The sequence below is a fragment of the Dicentrarchus labrax genome, unplaced genomic scaffold, assembly GCF_905237075.1.
Source record: "Dicentrarchus labrax unplaced genomic scaffold, dlabrax2021, whole genome shotgun sequence".
Classification (NCBI taxonomy): domain Eukaryota; kingdom Metazoa; phylum Chordata; class Actinopteri; family Moronidae; genus Dicentrarchus; species Dicentrarchus labrax.
In genome coordinates, this window is record NW_026136708.1 from 18,427,878 (window position 1) to 18,453,253 (window position 25,376).

A 25,376-nucleotide genomic window follows, 5' to 3' on the forward strand; every position below is an offset into this window, starting at 1 on the left:
TCCTTTAGTAAACAACTGTTTTTGATTGCTCGATGCAGGCAGGGAACGAAGTTAGTTGTCCATATAGGATGATACATTGCCAGAAAGAAGTTCTGAGGTAGTGTTTGTGATGGACAGCTCAGTTGACTCTATATGATATGTCCTCCTGCAGTAAATCCCTCCCATCTGGTTGTCGAAGAAGATTAAAAGCAAATGCTACAAATTATCGACAAACTCTATCGGACACAAGTCTGGCTTCATTAGGAAGTATTTTCTTTCCCCCTAAGACCTGTTGAGAATACAGACAGATTACTTTACTATTCAAAGCTGATGGCTCATTTGGCAAGTCTGACGCAATATCCATTAGCGGATAGAATATAATTCCTTATATGATGGTTAGAGTCTGTGGGGGATGAACCGGATGTTACTCTTCTCAATACTAATGTTTGTGTCCTTGTTAAAAAGCACAAGGTGATTCTGACACACTGTTTTTGTAAGACATTTGATGGTGAATTGGGGAAAATGTGATCCCTTATGAAGTAAATATGTTGACGGTAATGTTTTTAGCCATGCCAGTCATTCTATCAGTCCAATGCTTTGGTCCAGAGTGAAATATCGCTACAATCATTGGAATTGATGGTGTCTAGATTATGAATCTTAACCATTTATTATTTTGCCAATGATACAACTAAAAGTATAAAAGTATTCAACTAAAACCTTAAAAATGATGTTTTGCAACCATTATTGGAAAAATCTAAGTTTTGACCTGATAGTGTTAGATGAAAAGTCATATGAGCACCAAAGACTTGCATTGCCATCCTGAGAACCATGGCTAAAAAAATCCTTGAAAACTTAATCGCAAGAGTTCAGCAATCTCAAACTGTTTACTTGTAATTTAGGCGGATTAAGGAGTTGATGACTTTTGTAATCCCCCTGACTTTTCATCCAGCACCCTCCGAAACTAAAGACCAAAGTCTCTGTTGTACTTTTTCTCGCTCCAATCATAACCAATGATGGTGCATCATCTTTTTTAATATAGAAAAAGTCTTAATTGGTAAATAGAAGCTCACAAGGGTTTGTTTCTTTCAGGGCTTATATAATAGCCGCAACACAAAAACAAAAACAGAATGGATTTCACGTTCCAATACAAAAAGGGATTGCTCTATGGAAATCACTGTTGACATACTTGCCCCCAAATGCTTGTTTTTTAGATTAAGCCCTTTTTGGTTGAATGTTTTTCTACTTGAGCTGAATTACCATCGCTGTGAGAGCCCCTGTATGTATGCGTGTGTGTGTGTGTGGCACTTGAGGGCTAAGCTGTCTTCATGTCCCGGTGTGACACAACGCTGGCAGAAGCTATTATAATTATGGCTGTGATATGCATGTTTATGGGTATGTCTATTTTCCTTCACCAATCTCAATTTGTGTGTTTTGTGTTTGTTTTGGTCTTTGCCGTGAGTTTGGGTTGTGTGTCTGTGTGTAGGGGACAACACTTGCTGATGTGTGTGACTCTAATAAGTGTTGGCTGAATCCTCTCATCCCCCAAAGACCAATCTGTGAAAACTGACCTAATGTAATAAATCATGAAATTAGTCTTTTTAATTGGTATTGTTTGATACGATGAGTACCATGTGTTTCAATTACCCTTCTCATTTTCCAATTAAGCACATTGCATTGTTCCCTATTGAGACTGTCACAGCCAACAATGGCCTGATAGATTTCTAGAATTCAGTCTGTCGCTGTCAGAGCATCTCTGAATGGGTGAATGAGAGCTTCATCTCATAAAAAGTGTAATAAGTTTTAGCATTTAGCAATTTCTAGAATATCGGCAGATCACATCCTTTATCTGGGCTGCAGCCAACATAAAACATCTTACACCCTCCTCCACTGGTACCTAAACTCATTAATATCTCATCTTCGTCATAAAAATGTCTGCCATCTATCCATAAATTACATGGGAACAAGAACATCAGTCACTCCCAATGCCGGTCTCAGGGCTCAAATGCCAAAGAATATGCTCTATATGTCTAATTATACTAAGAACTAGCTCACTATAGGATAATTCCTTTCAGTTCTAGAGCGTGGGATTTTACAGAATCGGAAATTGCATTCAGCACACCTTCCTGTAACTACATCCACGTCACCTGGCACCGCACATCGCTGAATCACTTCTGGCAACAAATCATTGACAAACTGCATCCCACAGTCTCTGTCACTTCAGGACTCACATCCTGCATCAGCTTAGATAAGGAACCTAAACCATTAGTCATCATGGCTCGAATTATTTCCAAGACAACGGTCTTCATGAACAGGAAATCAGGAAACTTCATAACCGAAGAACACTTTAGAAAAAAAAGGATTTTAGGTTTTTTAGAACTTTAATCATCATTCTATTCGTTTGTGTGTCTCTGTGGGAGTGCGAGGGAGTGAGTCATCAACTGTGTAACAAGATAATGCGAGTCTGTGTCTGTGCAGCATGATGTCACATAACCACAGCTCTGTCTCATCAAGCTCTCAGTGACCTGGAGGAAATCCCATTGAAAAAAACAGGATAATGAGACCTTTTGAAAATTCTCAAGGCTGTGCATCCAAAAAAAAAAAAAAAAACGCCCACCTCAGGAGCCATGCAAGACTCTCTAAAGGATTACATACTTTATCAGCAAGCAATAGATGGGGTTCATTGCCCCTCAAAACATATGAATATGACGGACTTAACCTGACCGCGTGCTCACATCGGCATTGACAGCGAGGTGATCGTTCATTTCCGATGAGTGATGTGAGACAAGGAGCAGCGTTTGGGAGACGAGGCAACAAGGAAAAGCTGTGGCAAGTTCACACTTAAACAGTAATTGGAGCTTTAGCAAGAATCACAAAATATGAAATCGTGCAAGGCGGAAAGAATACTGCAGCACATTTTTCAGAAAAGGCTAAACCTAATACTAACTGCTATCCTATCTTATATATACTGTATCTCATATCTTAGAATATGTCCAATCATTGTCTCTGAAAGAATATTTTCTGTGACAAAGCCACCAGCATGTGTTCTGGTGAGAACATACCTCTGGGTGAAAATCCATGTGACAAGCCTTGTAAAACTGCTCTGGAAGCTTCACACAGATTTGGTGCACATCATCATATTTACTTAATGTCAAAACGTTCGCTGGGTTTAATTATGAGCTATGAAAAGGGCATCAATAAGCAAGGTTGCCCTTTACTGGCATACTTTGGTCATGATGTGTTTGTGTGTTCAATGATTGCTTGTCAGTAGATAAATCATTGTGAGCCAGGCTTACAATAGCGCCGGGACTATTTAGATGACGGGGAAGATGAGAGGACAGAGGGGCACCATCTCTCAAACTCTTGCCTGTCTGTCCTTCTTTTTCTCTGTATCTATTAACTTGTCTCTGTGCCAATTTCTCCGTTTGGTTCTTTGTTTTTGTTTTTTTCACCTGCGCCTTTGTCTTGGTTTTGAAGGCCTAACTTAAAGGTCGCCTCCTAAACTCCCCTCCTTTAAGCATCAGTGCCTTTTTGCCAGTAAATACAATAGCTATTACAATTGTGATTACTTTTATTTCCGCTTCTAAACTTTAAACTTTTTGAACTTCCTTGCTTACTTCTTACATACACATATGCAAGAAACTATTTACTGTGATATTTTTTCTCTTACCCGCTTTCTTTTTTGTTCTTCTTGGCTCCAAATGACACCAGATGAACCTGAATTTTTTTTCCCCAAGTGAATTTGTGTCTTTGTGAAATAGAATTCTTAAATTTATAACCCTGGTAATAAAACCTTCCTCCTGGCACTCTTGAACAAAATGACCAATCCATTCCAGCTTTTCTCCACATTCAGCAAATGCGTCTTGTAAAAGCCTTTTCTAATATATGCATTTATGCCACAGAAAAAGTCAGGGGCCAGACTCTTTTATCTCGCTTTCACCATCTGTTCAAGAGTGTATAATCCAGAGTCACAGGGGTTTCACCCACATATGAACATTGTACCGTGTACCGTATGGCTGTGGCAATGCAACAAACTTGTGGCGTAAGGGAGATGGTGGCACATGATGTTTCATCCTGCTGAACAAACCCCCCCCCCCACCCCCCACCCCCATCTCCCCTCCTCCTGCTGTTTCCTAGGCGATCCACTCAGTTGCCTGGCATCACGAGGGCAAGCAGTTCATTTGCAGTCACTCAGATGGGACTCTGACCATATGGAACGTCAGAGGCCAGGGCAAGCCCATACAGACAATCACCCCACACGGTAAGGAGGTGGAAACACACACACAAAAACAAAAACAAAAACACACAGTGGCTGTGTTTGAAATCCCTCCCTAATTCGATTATTTACTACTTCTTATATAATAGATACCTGTAGGGTGGGAATTCTGGGAGGGGACAACTATACTCTATAAATAGGATCAGTTTAACACATAGCCGCTCTGTAATAAACGGAGTGATTTCAGACACGGCCACATGCATGTTGTCTCACTGTACAATTACATTCCAACATGCACAAAGCAAATTGTTATTCAACAATTTTGGTTGTGAATAGATTGCATATTATTAAGATTTAATCTTAATTTATGTTCTAATTTTAACTTTACACAGTTATATAAGGTTAATTAATTATTAAGGTAAATAATCGTTAAGAACATATTTGAACTAAAGTATTTTAATTGCTCAGCAATAGTAGTACATTTTTCATTTGTAGCACCATTTCTATGCATAAAAAAAGAAAGGAAACATAATTACATTCTAACAGCTACTGACCAATTTGGAACAAAATGTCCTATTCAAAAATAAAAAATACAGATAAAACATATGGTTTAAATATATCCCAAGACAAAAAATATGCGTGGTATGTCATCTTTTCAAACTTACTTTGACCTTCGTTAGAAAAAGAAATCATATGAAATGTTGTATGTTCTAAAGTTTTATTATATAGTTATTTATCATTATTATGTTATTATAATCACATTAGAGATAATCCGGTTGTCTAAGGAAAGTAAAGAGACTTATCTAAATCAGTGGTTTCCAGTCTGGGGGTCAGGACTCCCATGAGGGGTTTCAAGATAAATCTAAAGGGTTGTGAGACAATCACCTGGGTAGGAAATACGAAAAAAACAAAACAAGGTGAGTCATGTATAGTATATAGATGCATCCATTTCCTTAGGTTATTGCATCAAAAAAGTAATTGATTCTGCCTGGTCTGATTTCTTTGGGGACTTACAGTACAACACAGGTTTTACAATACATAGTACCAGTGCCTTAAGCCACCCGTCAGTCACATGACCCACTCTATACTCATTGAAACATCCCTAAAGAGCCTCCCTACTCGTGGCTTCCTCATCGTTTCCTCATTTCAGGATTATTGTCTGTTCAATTATGTCCTGCCTCTGTTTGCTTTACTTTTGTGTCTGCACGTGCATACATTAGTGCTGGTGCTCTGTTTATTTCCTGCAGAAAAGCAAGTCTGCTCTTCTGAAGATGTATTTTAATCCGCACACCTCTTTCTCCCCACACACCTACTCACCCCACGGAGCACTTTGACAGTTCACCCCCAGATGAAGGGCCCAGAAAAAAATAGAAAAAATGGACGGAGAGAGCATGAGAGTCAGAAAGAGGAACAAAGGAAGGAATTAAGTGAAAAGAAAAACTTCTAAACAGTTTTTCAAGCTGGTTTTGTGTGTAGGGGATTGTAGAAAGGATTTCACCACACAGGGTTTTTAATTAGTTGTTTCTCCCACTGCTGCATACATAATTAGTTTGGTATTTAATGGGCAATTATGCAAATTCCTTTGACAGGTTTAAGTAAGGCTTATAAGTCCTTCTTTAATTGTCTTTTTAGATATCTGTTATTTAGATGTAGTTATTAAAAGTAGTCCTTTATTATACAGACCTGCCTTGTTTAACCTGCCTTAGGGCTCGCTTTGGCTCGTCAGCAATAACAGATACATTCAGCTACTTACTGTGCATTCTGATACATAAATATGCCCAGGTAGGCACATGTATGATGGATGCGCAACTTTCCTTCCTGTGGATCTCCCTTGGGGTTTGAATAGATGTATGCTGTAAATCATCCTTGATCATCACACCTTCTTTGCATGTCCCTGCCCCTGCATTTGTCTTTCTCCTCTCTGATGAATGGCCTTTTGTTATTGTCTGGCTACTGTTCAAAGTCAAATTTTAAGTGCAGCTTCTGGGGGGGAAAAAAGCAAGATGACAGGAGAAATAAGACGAGAGGAGGGGAAGAGAGATGAACTGGCAAACTAAAGTATCTTCTGTTTGTTCTATTTTAGGAAAACAGCCCAAGGACGGGAAGAAGCCAGAGCCTTGTAAACCCATTCTCAAAGTGGAGTACAAAACCACTAGAATTGGGTAAGGTCTCTCTCTCTTTCTCTCTCTCACACACACACACACACACACACACACACACACACACGAATGTGCATGAATATGCTTAATTATACACAATTGTACATTGTACAAATTACCTTGACGTGTCTTTTGTCACAAAAGAGACATCAATAATTTACATGTATTAAAAGCTGCTGCCAAGGCAATGTGAGTAACAAATGTGTATACGCAGTTAGTCTGATGTCAGTCCAGCAAAATAAACTATTTACTGGTTACAGGCTTTTCTTTCTAACCATTAGGTGGTTGCCATGTAAGTCATTACACACTCTACAGTGTTCTGATATTAAATAATGTGTTTTTGTATCGTGGCATCATGTGTCAGGACACACAGGAGTATTTTCCTAATGCTTTTTTGAGTTACTACAGTGAAAGGTCAATGTTTGTTAATTTGTAGTCAGTTAAACCCGTGGTTTAGTTAGTTTAGTTAGTGGTCAAAGTTAACTGGTAACATAACATGAAGCAAAACAATAAATCTCACGTTTAAATTTGTCTCGTGAATTCAGTTACAGTACGATGGTGGCACTGACTGAAACAATCAGAAAAGAACATTTATTTCTCTGATTCACTGGCTTTCTTGCTTCCCTCTCCTGCTTTTCTCTTTAGATCACTCGACCAATGCTGAAAATATAGTAGCAAGAACACGTACACATACTCATATCAACACACACACATTCACCTACACACACACACACACACACACACACACACACACACACACACACACACACACACACACACAATGAGCTTATGTTGGGAGAGCAGGCAGGAACGGTCATTACACACTGTCAGTCCCAAAACCTCATACAAATAAGTTTGAGGAGAGCCAGAGCATATGACAGCTCGCAGCACATGTATCGGCTCTTTTACAAATGATGACTGTGTGTGTGTGTAACGTGCCCACACATGACAGTGTGTCACTGGTTCGCCAAGCACATTCAATACTGAATGAGTTAGGGAAAACTCAAATGTATCACACAGAGAAAACCGTATTAAAGGGACACTGTGAATCCCATGATGCCACTGTAGTTCTTACATTTATTTTTTATTATTATTTTTAAATTAATGAGTAATTGAGTAAAATAATCAGCATCCTCAATATTGACCAAAATAATTGGGATTAAAATGTTTGCCATAATCAAGCAGCCCTAATGTTTATGCTTTTATATATATGTGTGTGTGTGTGTTCCAGGGAACCCTTCATAATCCTGTCTGGTGGTCTGTCCTACGACACGGTGGGCCGGCGACCTTGTTTGACAGTAATGCATGGGAAGAGTACTGCTGTGCTGGAGATGGACTATCCTATAGTAGACTTCCTCACACTCTGTGAGACACCGTACCCTAACGGCAAGTTTTTTTTTTTTTTGTTGGTGTGTGCATGTCTGAGCATTATTTGTTTGGGAATTGCCATATTATTCTCCTTTTGTGAATGCATTAGAGTTGCACACACACACACATACACACACACACACACACCTTTCTGTTTTTTAATTATGTTGGAATGCTTGCCCCTGTGTTAGTGTGTTTCTGTAATAAATATCAAATTTCCCAAGGGGATGGATCCTATTCCAGTTTTATTATCCGACACACAGACTATTACATTTTCATTTTATCTCTTTGTACACAATAGCCTTTCATCAAAATTAAATTATGATCTTATTTCCGGTATTGAGGAGTCAACAACTAAAACAAGTGAGAATGGGGCTGATGGTATGGGATCCTGGATGTATGTAAACCAGTATGCAAACTCTGGTGCAGCATTATCTGGTACACATACAGCTACAGGAAGGATTAGTAAGTTATGTAACAATGGCGACTTAATTTTCTCACTGGAATGTCACCACCCTCTGATTGCATCTGGTAATGGACGTTACTGGGTCTTTGGATTACACAGTACATGTCTGGCTGATAATGTGTATGTGTGCGTGCTTAAACCAGCGTTATTGTGCAGAGGAGGTTCATAATCCATGATGATGTGGCTCCAGATGATGCAATGTGCCTAAATGCTATGTGCACACCAATGTGTTTGAATGGGAAAACGAAAGTATTGTATCACACACTGGCACAGTCACACAATCTAGCAGAGGAGGTACGGTATGCAGACAAAAACAAAGATTAAGAGGTGAAGTGCGTATCTCATTAAAAAATATATACAGTCACAGTAAATTAGACTTGATTTAAGTGTGGAGATTCAGTCCTAAACTTGGAAATAGTAGTTTGACAAAATAAAAAATCTTCTAACAAGGCCCACTTGCTTTTTTCGAGGCCTTTTTTTGTCTTGTTTTTTGTTTTGCTGATTGCCTTGTTTGCAATTAGTTTGTATCTTTAGGTAAATCAGCAGTGAAAGTGGCCATAATTACAGTTATTATATTCAGCTCCTGACAGACAGAGAGATGCTGCACAGTGTTCTAAAAGTTGCATAATGATTCACAAGAGAATGTGAATCACTTGCAGACCAGCGGCAGGGAAGTAAAATGAGAAGGACGGTGAAAGATGTAGTGACAGCGATTGTCAAAGTCTTTCAACCTTGGTGTACACTGACACCAGTTTACACACACACACACACACACACACACGATATAGTGTGATATAGTACATATCTGAATGGTCTCTGTATGGTATGTGATGCTGTTTCATCACTACACTACTACTCTAGTTGAGGCATTTAGTGGCTAAACATAGAATACAAAACTTAAAAATTGCTGAATGTGCATATCCCCCTTATTAGCATTTATCACTTTTATAATTCTGTAAGACTGACTAGAATATGTGCTAACAGCCTATTTAGCAGCCAGGTGATCTGTACTGGTTACAATGTTGTGCTGTTATAAGTCATGAATATATATTGATGGGACCAGTGCAATGATTTTATCAATTCATTTAATACAAAGGTTTAAAATCTATTATAAGGGAGAATCATCTTAATGTTGAATATGAAATTCCACTCCCAAATCAGCCAGATAAAAATATTTAACTGGAGCAATATCCTCCATGGTTATATATCACATAGATTAATAAATATAAAGTGTTCCTGCCCTCACATCTTCAGGGCATGGATACGATAATAACGTTTGCCATATAAAGTCTGAGGAATTCTTCCCCTGTGGTTTGTAGATTTCAGGGGAGTTCTCTCTCGAGGAATTACAAAGACTGCTTAAAGTGTGGCTTGATGAATGACTTGTCTGGCTGTTTCATTGTGCAGATTTTCAGGAACCTTATGCTGTGGTGGTCCTTCTAGAAAAGGATTTAGTGGTGATCGACCTTGCACAAAATGGGTGAGTTTGACTCTACTTTATATCATGGTATAACTTCCTTTCATAAATATTATTCTTTAGTTTGCATGCATACTGAATACATACTGAATGAGAGTAAGGCACTGATACTGGTCTGACAGACTCATTCAATTTAGAGTGACTTTGTCTGTGCTCTCTTGTTCGCAGTTACCCCATATTCGAGAACCCCTATCCTCTGACTATCCACGAGTCTCCTGTGACCTGCTGCGAGTACTTTGCCGACTGCCCTGTGGACCTCATACCTGCACTTTACTCTGTTGGCTCGCGGCAGAAACGACAGGGCTACAGCAAAAAGGTACTATATAGGAACGCTTTATGTTGTAATATTACAACAACATATTGTTGTTAATCAGGCTTTGGATAGAAACCTTCAGAATTAGAGAGCAGGTTTACAATTTAGCATGGAAAGGGCAAAAAGGGAGTCAGTGTGTACAAATTAGTGGCATCTAGTGGTGCAGTTGCAGATTGCAATTCACTCGCATCACCCTCCCCTTCAAAGTGCAAAGGAGAAACTATGGTGGCTGCGAAATGAGTGAAAAACCCAAACAGCTCTATCTAGGCTCAGGTTTGTCCAGTCTGGGATACTGTAGAAACACAACGGTTCAACATGGCGGCCTGTGTAGAAGAGGCGCCGCTCTCTCTGTAGATAAAAAAGGCTCATTCTAAAATTCAAAAACACAATTAGTATTTTTATTATACACTAATGAAAATATACATGAATATTATATTCCAGTTCTGCCAATAGCTAGTCCTACATTTTACTCACTGATCCTTAAAAGTTTCTTGGATCCAAAAAAGTTTCATGCAGGACCTACGTAATGTGGTACTTTAATTTTATAATAATAGAAAAAATATTAGAAATATTTTTAAAATGTCTTTAAAGAATACCAAATTATTCATTTATTATTGGATTATTGTGCAGAGACAAAAAAAAAAAAACAGGCATAAACGGGTGCTAATTAGCAACAAGCGCTAATTAAATGAGTGCTAATGAGGGAAACGTTAGCGTGCTATCAGGCCAAATGAAGATGGTGAACCTGGCGAAAAGTACCTGCTAAACATTAGCATGTTAGCATTGTCACTGTCAGCCTGTTAGCATTAGGAAATGACAGAAACAACAGAAATAGCTAACTGCTTCTTCTTCTTCTTCATCATTGATTGTACCCATTTAAGGTTTTAGTTTTAGTATTTGAAATAAACTGAATTACCACTCCAACACAGAATAACTCTTTGAACACACCTCTCATCACAGATTAATGATGTATAACGGCGTAATAGTGTCCCGAGGGTAGACTGCATTCATGGCGTTCTGGATAGCAGTGTCATAAACGAGCTAAATGCCTAAATTAGAAATGTAAATGTTCCACATTACACCCTCTAACCATCATGCCATACTCCAAGAACCACAAGGTTACTGGATAAAGGACACATTAATACATACCAATGCATGCTTTTGCCCAAAACTGCATGGAGCATGAGTTAATTTGCATTAGTGGTTCTAAAGTCTATTTCTCAATGTTTCCGTAAAGCTAAATGGACTTTATAATAGCGTCATATTACCTAACGATCCTCCACTCTCTTTGCACACCTCCTCTCTTCTCTCATTCTCTTTTCTTATCCCTGTATCATCTAAGACAGACCCCCTGCTCTTTCAGCCATTATGTATGCCTATGTTTTTTTTCCTTGTCGCCTTGTTCTAGCTTTCTGTCGGAAATGTCAGCATGTACTGACCCAAACTGGCTGCCTAGCTGCTCCTTTTATTTTTTATTTTTTTGCTAAGCAAAGGCCTGACTGAGCTGCGGGAGGGCATTCTCACATAAAGATCACCATGAGTCATCATGGTGACCTTTGTATGTGTCAACGTGTTCAAAGCCAAACCCCCCACCAACACACAGACACACTCTCTCAGATGGATGCACACACATTGAGGTGCATAATGTATAATTGCAAGACATGCTGAGAGATGTACACGACGGATTCCTGCCTGTTTTCTCATTCACACTCACACGGTTTAATCATGTCATCTATTGCTAAAATCAATGTTTCTACTGACATGCTGTTTATTGACATAGTTGTTCTTCTACCAGTACTCTTTCATTGGCTCTAATGTACTCTGTGTGTCTGCTGTCTATCTAGGAATGGCCTATTAGTGGTGGAAACTGGGGTCAAGGCACACAAAGCTACCCAGAGATCATCATCACTGGGTAAGACAATACTGATTTCATTAGCATTATCATTATCGTCCTGCTGCAACTCAATTACTTTCACCTCTCCTGCACCGTTAGGTCACCACAGCAGAGGAGGAACTTTTCTTAAGACATTTACTGTAGGTCTTTATACATTACATTCATGTGCACTTTGCTCAATTTTGATGTTTATTATCCTGCACGAAGCTGTCAACATGGGGAGAAGGGGCGTTTTTAACAGAACACACGCACTGAAGAAGTGACATTGAGGTATTGGTTTGGCAGCAAGAGGCTCTCGCTCCTCTCCTTCTTCCCTCTCTCCACACCCCTACATGCCGTATTATTATTCTGCCCAGGTCTCTTTCTTTCTTCTAAGAGTGCCACAGCCTGCAAAAAATATTTATCTCCCAGTACACTCAGCTGAACGGGCAACAAGACAATGAGGAGTGGGGAAAAATGGCAACCAAAATACACGTCAAAATACTAGACAATGTCTTTTTCTGTCACTAAATGGGGAAGCTGCCGTGCTTATCACCTGCTAATGAATGTACACCCATTACACTGGTGTTCAATTCATTTTTAGGCAATTATCAGTATCTGGGAATTATTTAGCTGTTATAACTGCCTCCACTCATCAGGGAAGGCTTTCCACAAGATTTTCAGAAACACTTTCTGCAGGGATTTGCTCCCTCTCAGCCACAAGAGATTTAGTGAGTTCAGCCACTGATGTTGTTTGATAAAGCCTGGCTTGCAGTCACAGTTCCAACTCAGGAGTCTGATGGGGTTTAGGTGGGGGCTTTGCGCAGGCAAGTCAAGTTCTTCCACGCCATCCCAGGGACACCATTTCTTCATGGACCCCACAGGAAAAGATGTCCTCCAAACATTTGCCACAAACTTGGAAGCACTATTGTGTTAAATATCACTGTATGCTGTAGCATTAGGATTTCCTAACTAACTAAGGAGCCCAGCCTAAACCATGAAAAACCCCAGAACAAAAGTACAAAAAGGCGCTTACCTCCTGATTAAACAACCATGATTTAAGTTCTGAAAAGTGGAATCTATCTAAAGAAGAGATCTATGGAGATTAATTGGGGAGAAAATAAAACATTTGATTAATATTTGTTTTATTTTACTTAGACATCAGATTTTTCTGCAGAAGTAATCCAAAAAGTATTTAATTGATATTCTAGAGATGTTTTAATGCTGCAAATCTTAACAGTTCAAACTAGAATTCAAAGAATACACTGAAATTATAAAACAACAAATTTTTTCTGCCTTGAATTCCCAGGCATGCTGATGGAACTGTGAAGTTCTGGGATGCCTCTGCAAGTGAGTTCTCTCAACGGCAAAGCTTTGCTTATTCTTCACAAAATTTTCGAACAAACTATAGACAACATCAGGACATACGCTTCAATTAAAATTTGAGACAGAAATTAAAGCTAAAGAAAATGGAAATCCTATAGAAATAGTTCATTATTTCAGTTTCAAAGGATTCATTGCCTCTGTGTGTGCTGTCCCTGGAGCTGATACTTTTCTTCTTTTTTCCTAGTAATGCTCCAGGTTCTCTATAAACTCAAAACAGCCAAGGTGTTTGACAGAAACCGGTCCAAAGAGGACAAAGGCAGCACCGAGGTGTCAGATGAAGACCCCTTTGCTATTCAGATCATGGCCTGGTGCCCTGAGAGCCGGATGCTGTGTGTGGCCGGCGTGTCAGCCAATGTTATCATCTACCGCTTCAGCAAGCTGGAAGTAACTACTGAGGTGGTGCAGGTGGGTAATGGTTTATAATCTGGTTTAAATGCTTGTTTTTTTGATACAATAAAAAAGAGAAGGGAAAATAGATGTTTTCATGGACACAAATAAAGGAAATAATGTAACCGTAGTTTTCTATCAAGAAAACATTTAAATTTTGTTTGTTATTATTTGCCCTCAGCGCAAATTTTCCCAGTTTTAAGATGCTGATATGCACAAACACACATACACACTCAAAGATCTGCCTAGTCAAGGGCCGTATGGTTGCCATGCCAATAGACGGAGCAGTGAACAAGCAAAGCTAGACTGTCATTATAATCTGCCTTGATAGCGACTTAAGTGCTTATGGGGGTGTGATGGGAGCTAGTGTTTACTGGCATAAAGAGAAATGCTGTTTAATCTGTGTGTGCATGCACACAGCTCCTATATTGCAAGTGCATATATCCTCAGTTTCTGCTGTTGGTCACTGAAGCAGTGGGGTGTTAAATTTGTTACAAGCAAGATACTTTATTGATCATTTTGGCAACATTTGTCCTGCTAAGCAGTCATTGCTGTGGTGTTGTGTGCTCTAGACTTACTCTAAACAGAGATCACTTGTCAATCACAGTACGTGGGAGGTACTGTAATGAGTTTTTTCTTGCAGTTCTGTAAATTAATTTTAATGTTTTAGCTGGTGCCCTCTAGGTGTTTGGCACTGTCTGTCTTAACGATGCAATTCTTCCAAACAAACTGGGCAAACAGGAAAGACTTTTTCATGAATCTGTAGAGCTGAAGTGCCTTGCTTAAGGCACCTTGCAGCAGGAGACTGATTTGAATCAGCCAGCTTCCTGCCACCTTTTTTCTGTGGGTGACTGGCAGTGTGCGCTGATGCATGTGTCAGAGAAATTTCAGGCACTTTTTCCTACGCTCCAAGCCTGTGATTGGGACGTGGATGAGGACTAGATATGCAGTTGCAGTGAGGTGTAATTAGGAGAGCAGCCTCCCCTCTCACAAGGTCAAACACCTCTCTGTAACCTTGCAGAGATGAAGGTAGAGGAGGACAGAGACAGGATGAAGAAGGGAACTGATCACTCTTCACTCCCACATGTCAGTGGGCTAATGAGACTGACAGAATGCAAAAGAGAAGAGCTTATGTACAATGTGTGTGTGTGTGTGTTCCTGTGTGCGTGCGTGCGTGCGTGCGTGCGTGCGTGCGTGTGTGACTGTGCGAAGGTGGAGGTTGCAGAGAAGTAGCCTGAAGGAGGGCTTAGGAATATTTCAGTATTGGAGGACCTCTTTGACTCTCACTCTGCCTACACACAGACATACACACACCGGTCAAACAAATCTCTATTATCAAAGTGACTCTGTAAGTGTGTGTGTGTGTGTGTGTGTGTGTGTGTGTGTGTGTGTGTGTGGGTTGTCATTCATGCTCATATGACCCATACATCCCAATCCTCACAGGAATTCATGAAGAATTGTTGTTGAGTATGGTGCCTTTATGATGATTTTGATAATCTCCTGTTTTATAAATCTGATAACATCTTCTCTTCTGTGAATGTGTCTGCATGCACTTGTGTGTGTGTGTATGTGTTGTTTTAAACAGCTACTAGAGGTGCGAATGCAGTACGAGCTGAACGACATGGAGTCTCCAGAAGGCGGAGGTGGAGGGGGAGAACAGACATCAGCTCTCCCCACCCCCGGTGCCTCCCCTCAGACGAGCGGCCCACCATCACACCCCTCCACCAGCAGCAACAATTCTGACGGAGGCAACATGCCCTGCCTGAAGTATGAAGCGCACACAAACACACACACTTACATAAACTCTCAATAGCACCAGGAGCGCTTGCACACATTCTCATACACACAAGAGTCTTGCCTTTTGCCTCAAGCACTCTTGCACAGACTTAGTCAGCGCCTGAAGCATTCTCAGCCACAGCCTCCCCATCATCCCCTCGCAGGCACTCATGCCAGACCCTCAACACACAACTGTTTCAGAACTGCAGCTGCACCACTTGTCATTCTCTTTCTGAAACCCTTTTTTTTCTCATGTATTTCTCTCCCTTTCATTTATTTTGCTCCTCTCTCTTTCTCTTGCTGTCTCTACTCCTCTCCGTTCAACTCTGTCTTCTTCTCTCCAGAGTGCGCAGTACTCCTCTGAAGCAGTCTCCTGGTTACCAGGTAGATCTGGTGGTCCAGTTAGTGTGGGTGAGTGGAGAGCCTCCCCAGCAGATCACAAGTCTGGCACTCAATTCCTCCTACGGCCTGTAAGTATATAGGCAGCAACGTCTTAGTCATGACTAGAACCAAGTAGATGTTTTTTTCTACTAAACATATCAAGTATGTTATCCCGATCCTTAAAATAAACATAATCTATTAAAAAAAAAAGATGGATGCACTTACAATTTTTTCGGTTTAAGCAGCAACTTCTCAAGGCTACAGTGACAACAAAGCCTGTCAACACAATTTATCACTACCTGAACATTTTGGACATTCTAGCTGCTTTTGTGCTTTGACTACAGTGATTTTAAGCTTGAAAAACCAAATCAAATCATAACAATATTTCTCTAACCCATTTATCCTTCTTCTCTAACTTTCTTGCTTCTTCTGCTTCCTCCCTGACTCACTGTCTCCGCTCCCTCTCCCCAGTGTGGTGTTTGGCAACAGTAACGGTCTGGCAGTGGTGGACTATGTCCAGAAGACAGTGGTGCTCAACTTGGGGACGGTCGAGCTTTATGGCTCCAATGACCCCTACCAGAGACAGCCCCGCTCGCCAAGAAAGGCACGACAGCCCTCTGGAGGTAATGAGGAAAAGGGATAAGAAGTATTATTTATTAGTAGTATAAGAAAAGTAAGAAAGAAAATGTCCAAACTTCTCCGACCACACACCCAAGTACAGTACAGCATCATTGCCAGCGAACATAGGGGTGGCTGTTGTTAATGTTCAGCTACTAAAGCCATTAATTTCATGTGGCACTGCTTATCTGTTGTTTCAGCTCCACTAGCTCAGATTATTTAAGTTTCAAATATAAATCCTGTACATGATTATTTATTTTATTTCGCTCAGCATCCGACTAAGTTGAACCATGATCTGCAAATCCTGCTCCTGTCTTAAAAGCAAACTAAACAATCAAAAGAAAATTGCACAGCAATGCACAGAATATAAAATACCACTATTAAGCTCTCCAGTGTGAATGGAGCCTTAATGTAGGTAGACAAACAACACGGCAGCTCTAGGGATTTTGGGTGCACCAAAAAAAAACTAATCTAAAAAAATAACTCCTGGAATGCACTGAGAAGCAAAATCTGATTTTGTATTCCAAGGTTTATTTTCAGCAAAGGTCTGGGCTAGAATTAAAATCAGTCTTTTACTGCACATTATGATGGGTTTGTGCCAGTGGAGCCTACTTACAAAGATTACTAAGACTCCAGTTACCCCATAGGTCCCACGGCCCTGAACTCATCTGTACACTGATCCGAATGTGAGAATGAAGTCATAGCACAACACACTCTAGTTCATAAGGCTGACACACAACACAACACTTAGACTAACTCTTTCTTTGTCCATCTGCCTCTCCCTGTCTCTCTTTCTTTCTCATTCACACACACACACACACACACACACACACACACACACACACACACACACACAAACACTCTCACAGCCCATCCCTTTCACACACATTGCCACTGCAGCCTCATGGTGCCACTGATAGACAGTAAGATGCTTTCAGTATGGACACACTGCCACCCTGTGTTAGATGATGGCAGTGCAGCTATATAGAGGATGCCGCAGTGTCATGACGATGTACTGCCCATACTTGAGCAAAACTTTGATGGATGAATTACTAAGCTGTGCGTATGTGGATGCTGAGGGATTTAGTTTTGATGTTTGCGATGCACACACGCATGCAAACACTCACATACACACCAGCAAGCGCACATGTAAATACACACAGAGCATCTGGTGTCACTGACTGGTGAGCAGTGGGCTGGCACCTGTCAGAGCTTGGCGAGCGCGAGCAGTAATCAGGCGTCCAGCTGTGTTTCTCTGCCAACGGGGGACTGCTGTCTGCTTGGCTTTCTGCCTCACAGGACAATGTCACACACACGCACACACATTTGTACACAAACATGCACGTGGCAAAGGGAGGAATTAGACTTAAAACTGGATGAAGGAAGACTCAAGATGCACAAAATCTTCCTTCTTTTTAAAATATGAGCAGAACAGACAGAGGAGTTAAGGCTGTTGGTCTGCTTACCTGACAAGTGAAAAAAATCATTAGAAATGGAAATTATCTATTTGTACAACAACACACTGATATGCAAGGTTCTCTCTGAAGTAGCAGTATATGATAAGGTAAAAAAGGGTACATGCTCACAGAATGAATGTTCTTTTGGCTTGCTTTATTTCATGAGATGAACCGTATGATCTTTGCTGCAGGTCTGTGCGACATCAACGAGGGCTCAGCCACATCAGAGGACCGCTGCAAGTCCCCTACTTCAGGTAACATGTCCTTCAGCGTCTTATTAAAAACGAAAATTCTAAGAAATATAGCAGAGGCTTTGTGTTATTTACACGTATAACCCAAACAGTGAACCAGTCAGAAAAAGATCTATAATACCATGTATTTAAATGCAAGAGCATTGGTTGGGGAAGAAGATTAATGTTTCAGAAGAGGCTCTACTTTGAATACTGTTTTATTGAAATTGTTGCTCATCAAACTGGAACTACACAAAAGGGTTTTTTTGTTGAACCATAAAATTGTCTGGCTGTCAATTTCATTCTGCTTCAGTCTTTAGAAATGCTCTGTTTGAGTTTATTACTGTACGCTTATGGGTCTTTGAGACTATTTTCCCATTTGTGCATGCCTTCATTTACTACTTTGCAGAGTTCAATACACAGGAATACATTTGTTTTAATCTCGCACAGTATCGTGGAAAACTGTAGGCTGTGAACGTGTCCAATCTCTATGATGCCAATTCAGTGTGACAGCTCAGAATTATTAATTGAATTAAACTGTTCAGCAAAACGGCATTGTGGTCGAGAAACCCATTCATTTACATTTATCAGAGTACAAGTTAAAAAGTAAAAGTTCAACATGAAGGGCCTCAGGGTTTTTCACATATTCGGTAACTGCTTTATTAAAAAAAGAAAAGAAAAGAAATAGCATACAGTTAAATGCAGAATTTCATTTGCAAGATGTTGTAAATGGACTTTTGATTTGGAATTTTAGCTGGGATCTTCGTTCAGTTAAACATTAAAATGCGTCTGGGTGCACTGTATTGAAGAAGTTCTGTACAGAAGATTATCATATTAAGCAGTTTTGATGTCAGTGAATGCAAACAAACAAATGCATTATCACTGCTACAATGCAGTATTCGACCCACTGACGATTGTGTAGAACAACTACATTGTGTAGTAAGTAAGACGCTCTGTTGCTCTTTTACTTGCTTCCTACTTAATCTACGTCATTAGTATTTCAGCTGAAGGTGCTTGAAGAGAGAACAGCCCAGATCCATCTCATTAGGGGTAACTTGGCATTAGCACACTGAAAATAAGGAGCTTTTTAAAAAGGTCAGACAGAAAACAAATCTCAAAGTCTGGAGTTTGGCTGTGGTTTCCAGGTATGATGACTGTCCCAGCCCCCCCTGTCTGGTGCCACCAGACTGTGGTCTGATACATCTGTCTGCTCTGCATTATTCATAGGATAGAGAGATAAGGTGCCTTCCTGCAAAGAAATGTCTGCCTTTACAGTCGTTTAGTCTAGGGATAAGGGTTCTTTTTTTCTTCTGTTTTTGGTAAGTGATAAAGTCTGCCAGTGGGAGAAAATAATTTACATTTCTTTTCATACAGTTTCACCTTTTTAACCTTGATATATGATGAGTTGAGACTTCATTAGTGCCAGGGTAGTGTCGTTTCATTCAAGAAAATGATTTCAATAGTTTCAATAATTGAAAACTTAAACCTAAAATGGCCACTTCCACTTCTTAATGCTAACCCAATTGCAGTAATAAAACGAACTGACTTTATTATCCATTTAACATTGTAAGGATATACACGCAGTGAAACAAATTAAAAGAAAAAAACACATCAGTAGCAAGTCAGTACTCTACACAGACCGCTTTTTTCATGTCTTTTACTGTTTTACATATAATGTACTTTAAATCTTTGCTCATTATGGTATCTAAATGAAACAGGGACATTTTTGATTTTAATAGTTTTCTTTTTAGGCAACATCTGTTTTTTGGGTACAGGGTGTTACATCAGAAAACAAGGTATTTGAGTTGAAACACGTGTCCTGAATTTCAAGATAGCTTTATTAAAATTAAAAGGCCAGTTTCCTTCTCAGGACGAAAAAAAAAAAAAAAAATCAGGGCAAACTTGTATGTAGTAAAAAGCCAAAGGGTGTTTCTAACTGCACATTTACTCTACTTTCCCCCTTACACCCTCAAAAGTGTTGACGTCTAACAGCAATCTACAGCAATTCTACAATGGAGGTGGTAGAGGAGGTAAGATTGGCCAAAGATTTTCATGAGGGGCTGTGTAGGCAGGACAAAAAGTCCAGATTCGTCCCCCCTGTCTGTCCTCCGTGTCATGGTCACCACAGCGGGAAGAAATTCAGAGAATAGAAAGCCAGAATTCTGGGTTAGCTTCTGTTCCACTATCTTCTGGTTCCCACTATTAAATTATAATATAAAAACAGTAGTTTTTCTTGGAGAAAATGACAAGGTGCTCATATTACATGCCAGAAATTAGGTACAAAAGTATATGGTTAGAAAACTATACACAGAGAACTGAAAGCTCGCGGAGCAGAGGCTAACTTGGAATCAGGGAAGGAATTCAGCTGTCTATATACACACAATACAGCTTAATTAGCCTTAGACACACATTTGCATGCTACATGTATGTAGCACGAGTGTCATATTGTAAATGTGCCTGCGTGTGATATCTGTCCTGACTTCCTACAACAGATTCCTTGTGTACATTATGAGTTGTATACAGTGATTGGCATTCTGTCCATAGTACAGTATGCTGACACCACAGAGCGGAGAGCAACTCATCTGTCCAACTGTGTCTTTGTGTGCCTTCAGTGTGTGTTGACGAAATAGATAATTACTCATTTCCTTGACCAGTCGAAAGTAACGCTGTTTGTGAGTCAAAGGTTAGGGGTTCTGGATCTACCTACCCTCTTTCAGATTCAGGTGACAGTGAGTGCCGGATCTAAAATGACTGCTACATCAGAGAGTGGAGTTTTGACCAAGACCAGTCCTTCTCAAACCAATGTCATGGATTCTTTTTAACTAACCTGACCACCTCATTTAATTAGTCTGAACCCCGTTAAGACCTTAGGTTTCACAAGGCACATTTAAAAAAAAAATTCATTTTCCCAGTCCTCCCCGTTGTTGCACCTGCGAGGGCAGAGACGTTACCGCTTTATTATTCTTATTGGTTTGTGGAGTGCGGTGACCTTGCGTAGCTCCAGACGGGTCTAATTAGCCGGAATAAGCGAAAGCACCTGTGTGGATATGCAGGACCCCTAAATGAAAGTAAATAGAAGGTAAGAGTAAGCCATGTGTTTACTGTAGATTATAGATTTGTGTACAAGTGTCAGACATTCAAATCACCCAAGTGCCTCTGCCACTTTATGTTTTAAAATGGAAAATGTAATTCTAGGAAAACAGAACAGAATTTCAAGAATCGAGTTAAACCTAATTTTTTTTTAGGGTTTTTGTATACATTTCTTTATTTGTTAAAACAGGTTTTTGAATCAAAAATAAAAAAAAGTATAGCTAGCCATAATTACCTTATGTCATGAGTACCATTAGTGAACGTCACATTTCATTGTGCGCATGATAAATGTCCTCTTTTATCATATTGAGGTTCTCATTTCTTTCTCCTACAGACAGAGAAATAACATCTTTGTTCATTGTCATTTCTATTTAATTTCACTCTTTTAAAAGATGGAATGATTTTTGAACCAGAGCTCAAAGCCCAACGCATTTCTTTTGCGCTATATGAAATATGTGAATTCAGACAGGATGAAGAAGTGGACGGAGGTGATTATGGTTATTTGCACACGTATGTTAATCAGGTGTGTTTTGCAGTAGTTGAGACAGTTTTGGTTTGGTTTTCAGTTAATGAAAGAGGATAAGCAATAACAGTAGACTACCTCAGAAACTTTTGGCCATCTTTTCCACTGTCTTCTTCCATCTCCTGTTCAGTATTTTCTGTTTCCTGTTACCTTCTTGTTCTTGGTGCATGCTCCTGTGGCATGAGGATCCTGAATGGCTGTGCCTTTTGATGTGTCTCACTGTACTAGTCCTCTCTTTCAGGGCAATGTGCAATAAGAGGTCACCTCCTTTGTTTTGTCTTTCACAGCATGCCTCTGTGATATACAGGGTTGTCTCTGAGTCCTTACGCAGTGTCTTCTCCTGTGTAAAGCATTTTGGCTCCTTTAGTCAATTAAACAATACCCTCTGGCACCTGTTCCACAGCCTTTTGTCGTTTTCGTGTATCTTAACTTTGTGCACAATCCTAGCCCAATGCTAGTTATCTAGCTTTGCATGGCATCGTGTATTAGCTTAGACTTGTGTTTGTAAAGAGGGATGTTCTCTTTTTTCCAGCAAAGATGTCACGGAAATTAAGCTTGCCTACTGAGCTAAAGCCAGACTTGGGTAAGCCTTGACTTCGTGTCTCCAAACAATTTGTATGGAAATGCAGTATATCTTTCTCACTTCAACTGGACTCCACCACATTCCATTAGTCCAGTTTTACTGTATCTGGTTATTAGCTTCAAAATTGGCAAGCTGTGCAAATGTTCTCCTAAGTTTGCATGAGACGAAAGTAGCACTGATCTGACCAGAATTTTAATTTGTGGAGCTAAAAAAACAAAGAGTTGCAATTAAATTCTGTGTGAAATTTTCTGCTGTGCTCTGACTCCCACTTTTTGACCTTGGTGGGGGTTTCTTCTAGAGGTCAGTGGTGCTAAAGCTAAACTATGCACACTCCATCTCACCGTAAAGCTTTCTTTAACTTTTGCAGCTTTCTCTTTCTCTTCTGTGCTCTTCATGTCTTTCCTTTCTCTGTCTGATTGGTCCGTTTAAAATTTCCCAAATCGAAATATTGTCACTTTTAAAAAGTAAAGAGACATTTTCTTCTTCAGGGGTGTACAACATTCTTCCAGCACAGAGAACATTGGATTTTTAAAGGGTCAAATTAAAATGTGGTATCACACTTACCTGCATGTTTGTTTAAGAGTTCCAGTGTTCTACACACATAACCAAAGTGCCTGATAGCCGGTTATTTTATACTAATAAAACTGCTGATTGGGGATGAAACATTTTTTAAATGTTGATCGGTCTGTGAAAATGTGCAAATGCATAATTGCACTGTATTTGTTTCTATTGTATAATATATAATATAAAGTATGTATAATGTAAAGTCATCATCAATTAGCTTTCAGTTGATGCTGCTCCCAGAAAAACAAGAGATCCATCTCATGGAGATAAATTAGACCACTCATTTACCCACTGTTTTATGTATCAACATTGCCTATATTTTACTGAGACCAGTCATAAAGAAATACAACTGTTACACATCTGGTGTGTCTTGAGTTTGCTCTAAAATTTTAACCCAAATGTATTTAAGTGTTTCATTTACTAAGACACTATGAAAAACAGAAAAAGGTTGCTCTTTATGTATCATTATGTATGTACAGTACAGACATCTGTGCTGTCTGTCTTGTGATTGTACTGCTTTTCGGGTGCTTTACCTCCCTCTGTTTTCTCCTCACTGTCCTCCTGTCTGTATGCCCGCCGCGGGGTGCCAACCCATTAGACCACCGGGACAATTCTTTCAGCCGCTCGCGCTCCTCCAGCGTCACCAGCATCGACAAGGAAGCACGAGAGGCCATCAGCTCCTTCCACTTTAGCGAGACCTTCGCCCGGAAGGGGGACAGCAGTTTGACACCCTGCCTGTATGTGGGCACTACCCTGGGCACTGTGCTGGCTCTGGGTCTCACATTGCCACCTGCTGGGGAGCAACGGCAACTGCAGCCAGTTATTATTTCACCTACGGGTGGGTATTGGAAGGAAGGGAGGGAGGGAGGGAGGGATGGAAAGAGTGGCGTAGCTGATAATGCTATCATGTCCACAATTATATCTATCATAAAATCAAAGTTAAAGGGTTTTTAAACAACAGCAGCACAATTAAAAAGATAAAGCCACTTAATTTAAATTCAAATTTTAGTAACAAGCCTTTTTCTTCCATTCATCAGGCATGCTGGTACGGCTGAAGGGCAGTATCATGAGGATGGCTTTCCTGGACTCAACAGGTTCCCTGCTGCCCCCTGCGTATGAGCCTTGGTATGAACCCAACGTTACAGCGGATGGCGAAGAAAGAGAGAAGGTCCGTAAGCGCAGGCCCGTCTCGGTGTCCCCTTCCACCTCCCAGGACCTCAGCGAGAGCCAGTACGCTGTGGTGTGTTCAGAGAAACAGGCCAAAGTCATGGCCCTCCCCTCCCAGACCTGCATCTATAAACACAGTATCACAGAGACCTCCTTCATCCTGCGGGCAGATGTGGTGCAGATGAGTCAAGGCATGTGTGTGGCATGTTTCTGTGCCAACGGCCACATCATGACCCTCAGGTGAGAAGCATGTCAGCCGTAAATAGATGGTTATTATTAAAATGTATCAATCAAAGTCAGCTTGAATAAATCATGTTCATATCATTAGATTGAAGTAGATTCGATCCGCCCTTCTGTTGTGCTCTGTATGTTTTATTACTTCCACAAAGAACAGTATTCAAGTGTAACTTAGTGTTTTTAAAACAAAGGATGCTGGAGGGTCACTATTTTTGCCAGTATTGCCATGACAACCACACAAAATATGGTTTTTGATTATGAAACTGCAAAAAAACAAAGGTTAAAAAATTTATTAGTTACATGTAAAGTGTGGCATCAAAGTGTAAGCTAGCCAATGAGAGGGCTAGGCTAGATTAGTTCTGACCAATAGAAGAGCGGGAGCCGGGCACAGGTGCCCGCTTATGAGCTCATCAGTGCTCAAGGATTGAGAGTTCAGTATTAACCCATATTTTGGCAAAACATTTAGTATTTGGGGCATTTTGAGCACACAGATGGACTGTGAAGAAATGGATTTGGCTGTAGAAATAGTTTGAGAAGTTTATTTGGTAGTTTATTTTATTTCACTATGAAAATTGTCACTATTTGAATCCATTTTAATCAGGGTTTAATCTCAAAAGACACACTACATAATTCCCTACATTCTACAAGTGTAAAACAACTGTTGTTTGTTGTTCCAGTTGGGTTTAACAGTATTATCAGGGCAGCAGATTGCCTTTTAAATGGCAGAAATAAATGCTGGCGCCATTGAGGCTGACAGGATCATCAAATCATGTCCTCAATTAAACCTCAGTTTTTGCTCAAGTTGTCGTTGAAAGTCAGACAGACAAACTTTTGTCCTCATGCACACTCACAACAAACACACACACACACATTTTCAGACCCTGTCTTTATGTGGACCTGCCGTTGACTTTCATCCTCACGCTAACCTAAACCTCCAACAACACACCACTAAACCTTTTTTAAATTCAAACCAACGTGACATGGTTAGGAACTATTTTCATGCTGTGTATGGAAGGGTGAGGAAGGGGTTATTAGTCTGTTGCTCATCCTTATTAATCTTCCCTACTTACCTAGAGGAGAGAGACAGAACAGGCATCCATATGGGTGTCTGACAAAGCAAGGATGCCCA

General features: G+C 40.1%; 1 protein-coding gene across 3 annotated transcripts in view; it reads left to right on the forward strand.

The window, feature by feature from the left end:
• The window catches only part of stxbp5a (syntaxin binding protein 5a (tomosyn)), an 89,608-nt gene that overhangs the window by 58,875 nt on the left and 5,357 nt on the right, over window positions 1-25,376 (forward strand). Inside the window, exons 9-24 of one of the 3 annotated variants that reach the window (XM_051408692.1) lie at window positions 4,114-4,237; window positions 6,276-6,354; window positions 7,583-7,737; window positions 9,593-9,665; window positions 9,831-9,978; window positions 11,820-11,887; window positions 13,158-13,198; window positions 13,419-13,639; window positions 15,207-15,388; window positions 15,742-15,867; window positions 16,250-16,401; window positions 18,045-18,107; window positions 20,060-20,113; window positions 22,229-22,278; window positions 23,399-23,681; window positions 23,881-24,250. In XM_051408692.1, coding sequence (XP_051264652.1) covers window positions 4,114-4,237; window positions 6,276-6,354; window positions 7,583-7,737; window positions 9,593-9,665; window positions 9,831-9,978; window positions 11,820-11,887; window positions 13,158-13,198; window positions 13,419-13,639; window positions 15,207-15,388; window positions 15,742-15,867; window positions 16,250-16,401; window positions 18,045-18,107; window positions 20,060-20,113; window positions 22,229-22,278; window positions 23,399-23,681; window positions 23,881-24,250 — 2,189 coding nt within the window. The remainder of the gene's footprint in view (window positions 1-4,113; window positions 4,238-6,275; window positions 6,355-7,582; window positions 7,738-9,592; window positions 9,666-9,830; window positions 9,979-11,819; window positions 11,888-13,157; window positions 13,199-13,418; window positions 13,640-15,206; window positions 15,389-15,741; window positions 15,868-16,249; window positions 16,402-18,044; window positions 18,108-20,059; window positions 20,114-22,228; window positions 22,279-23,398; window positions 23,682-23,880; window positions 24,251-25,376) is intronic. The other 2 variants (XM_051408693.1, XM_051408694.1) reach the window with 2 other exon arrangements.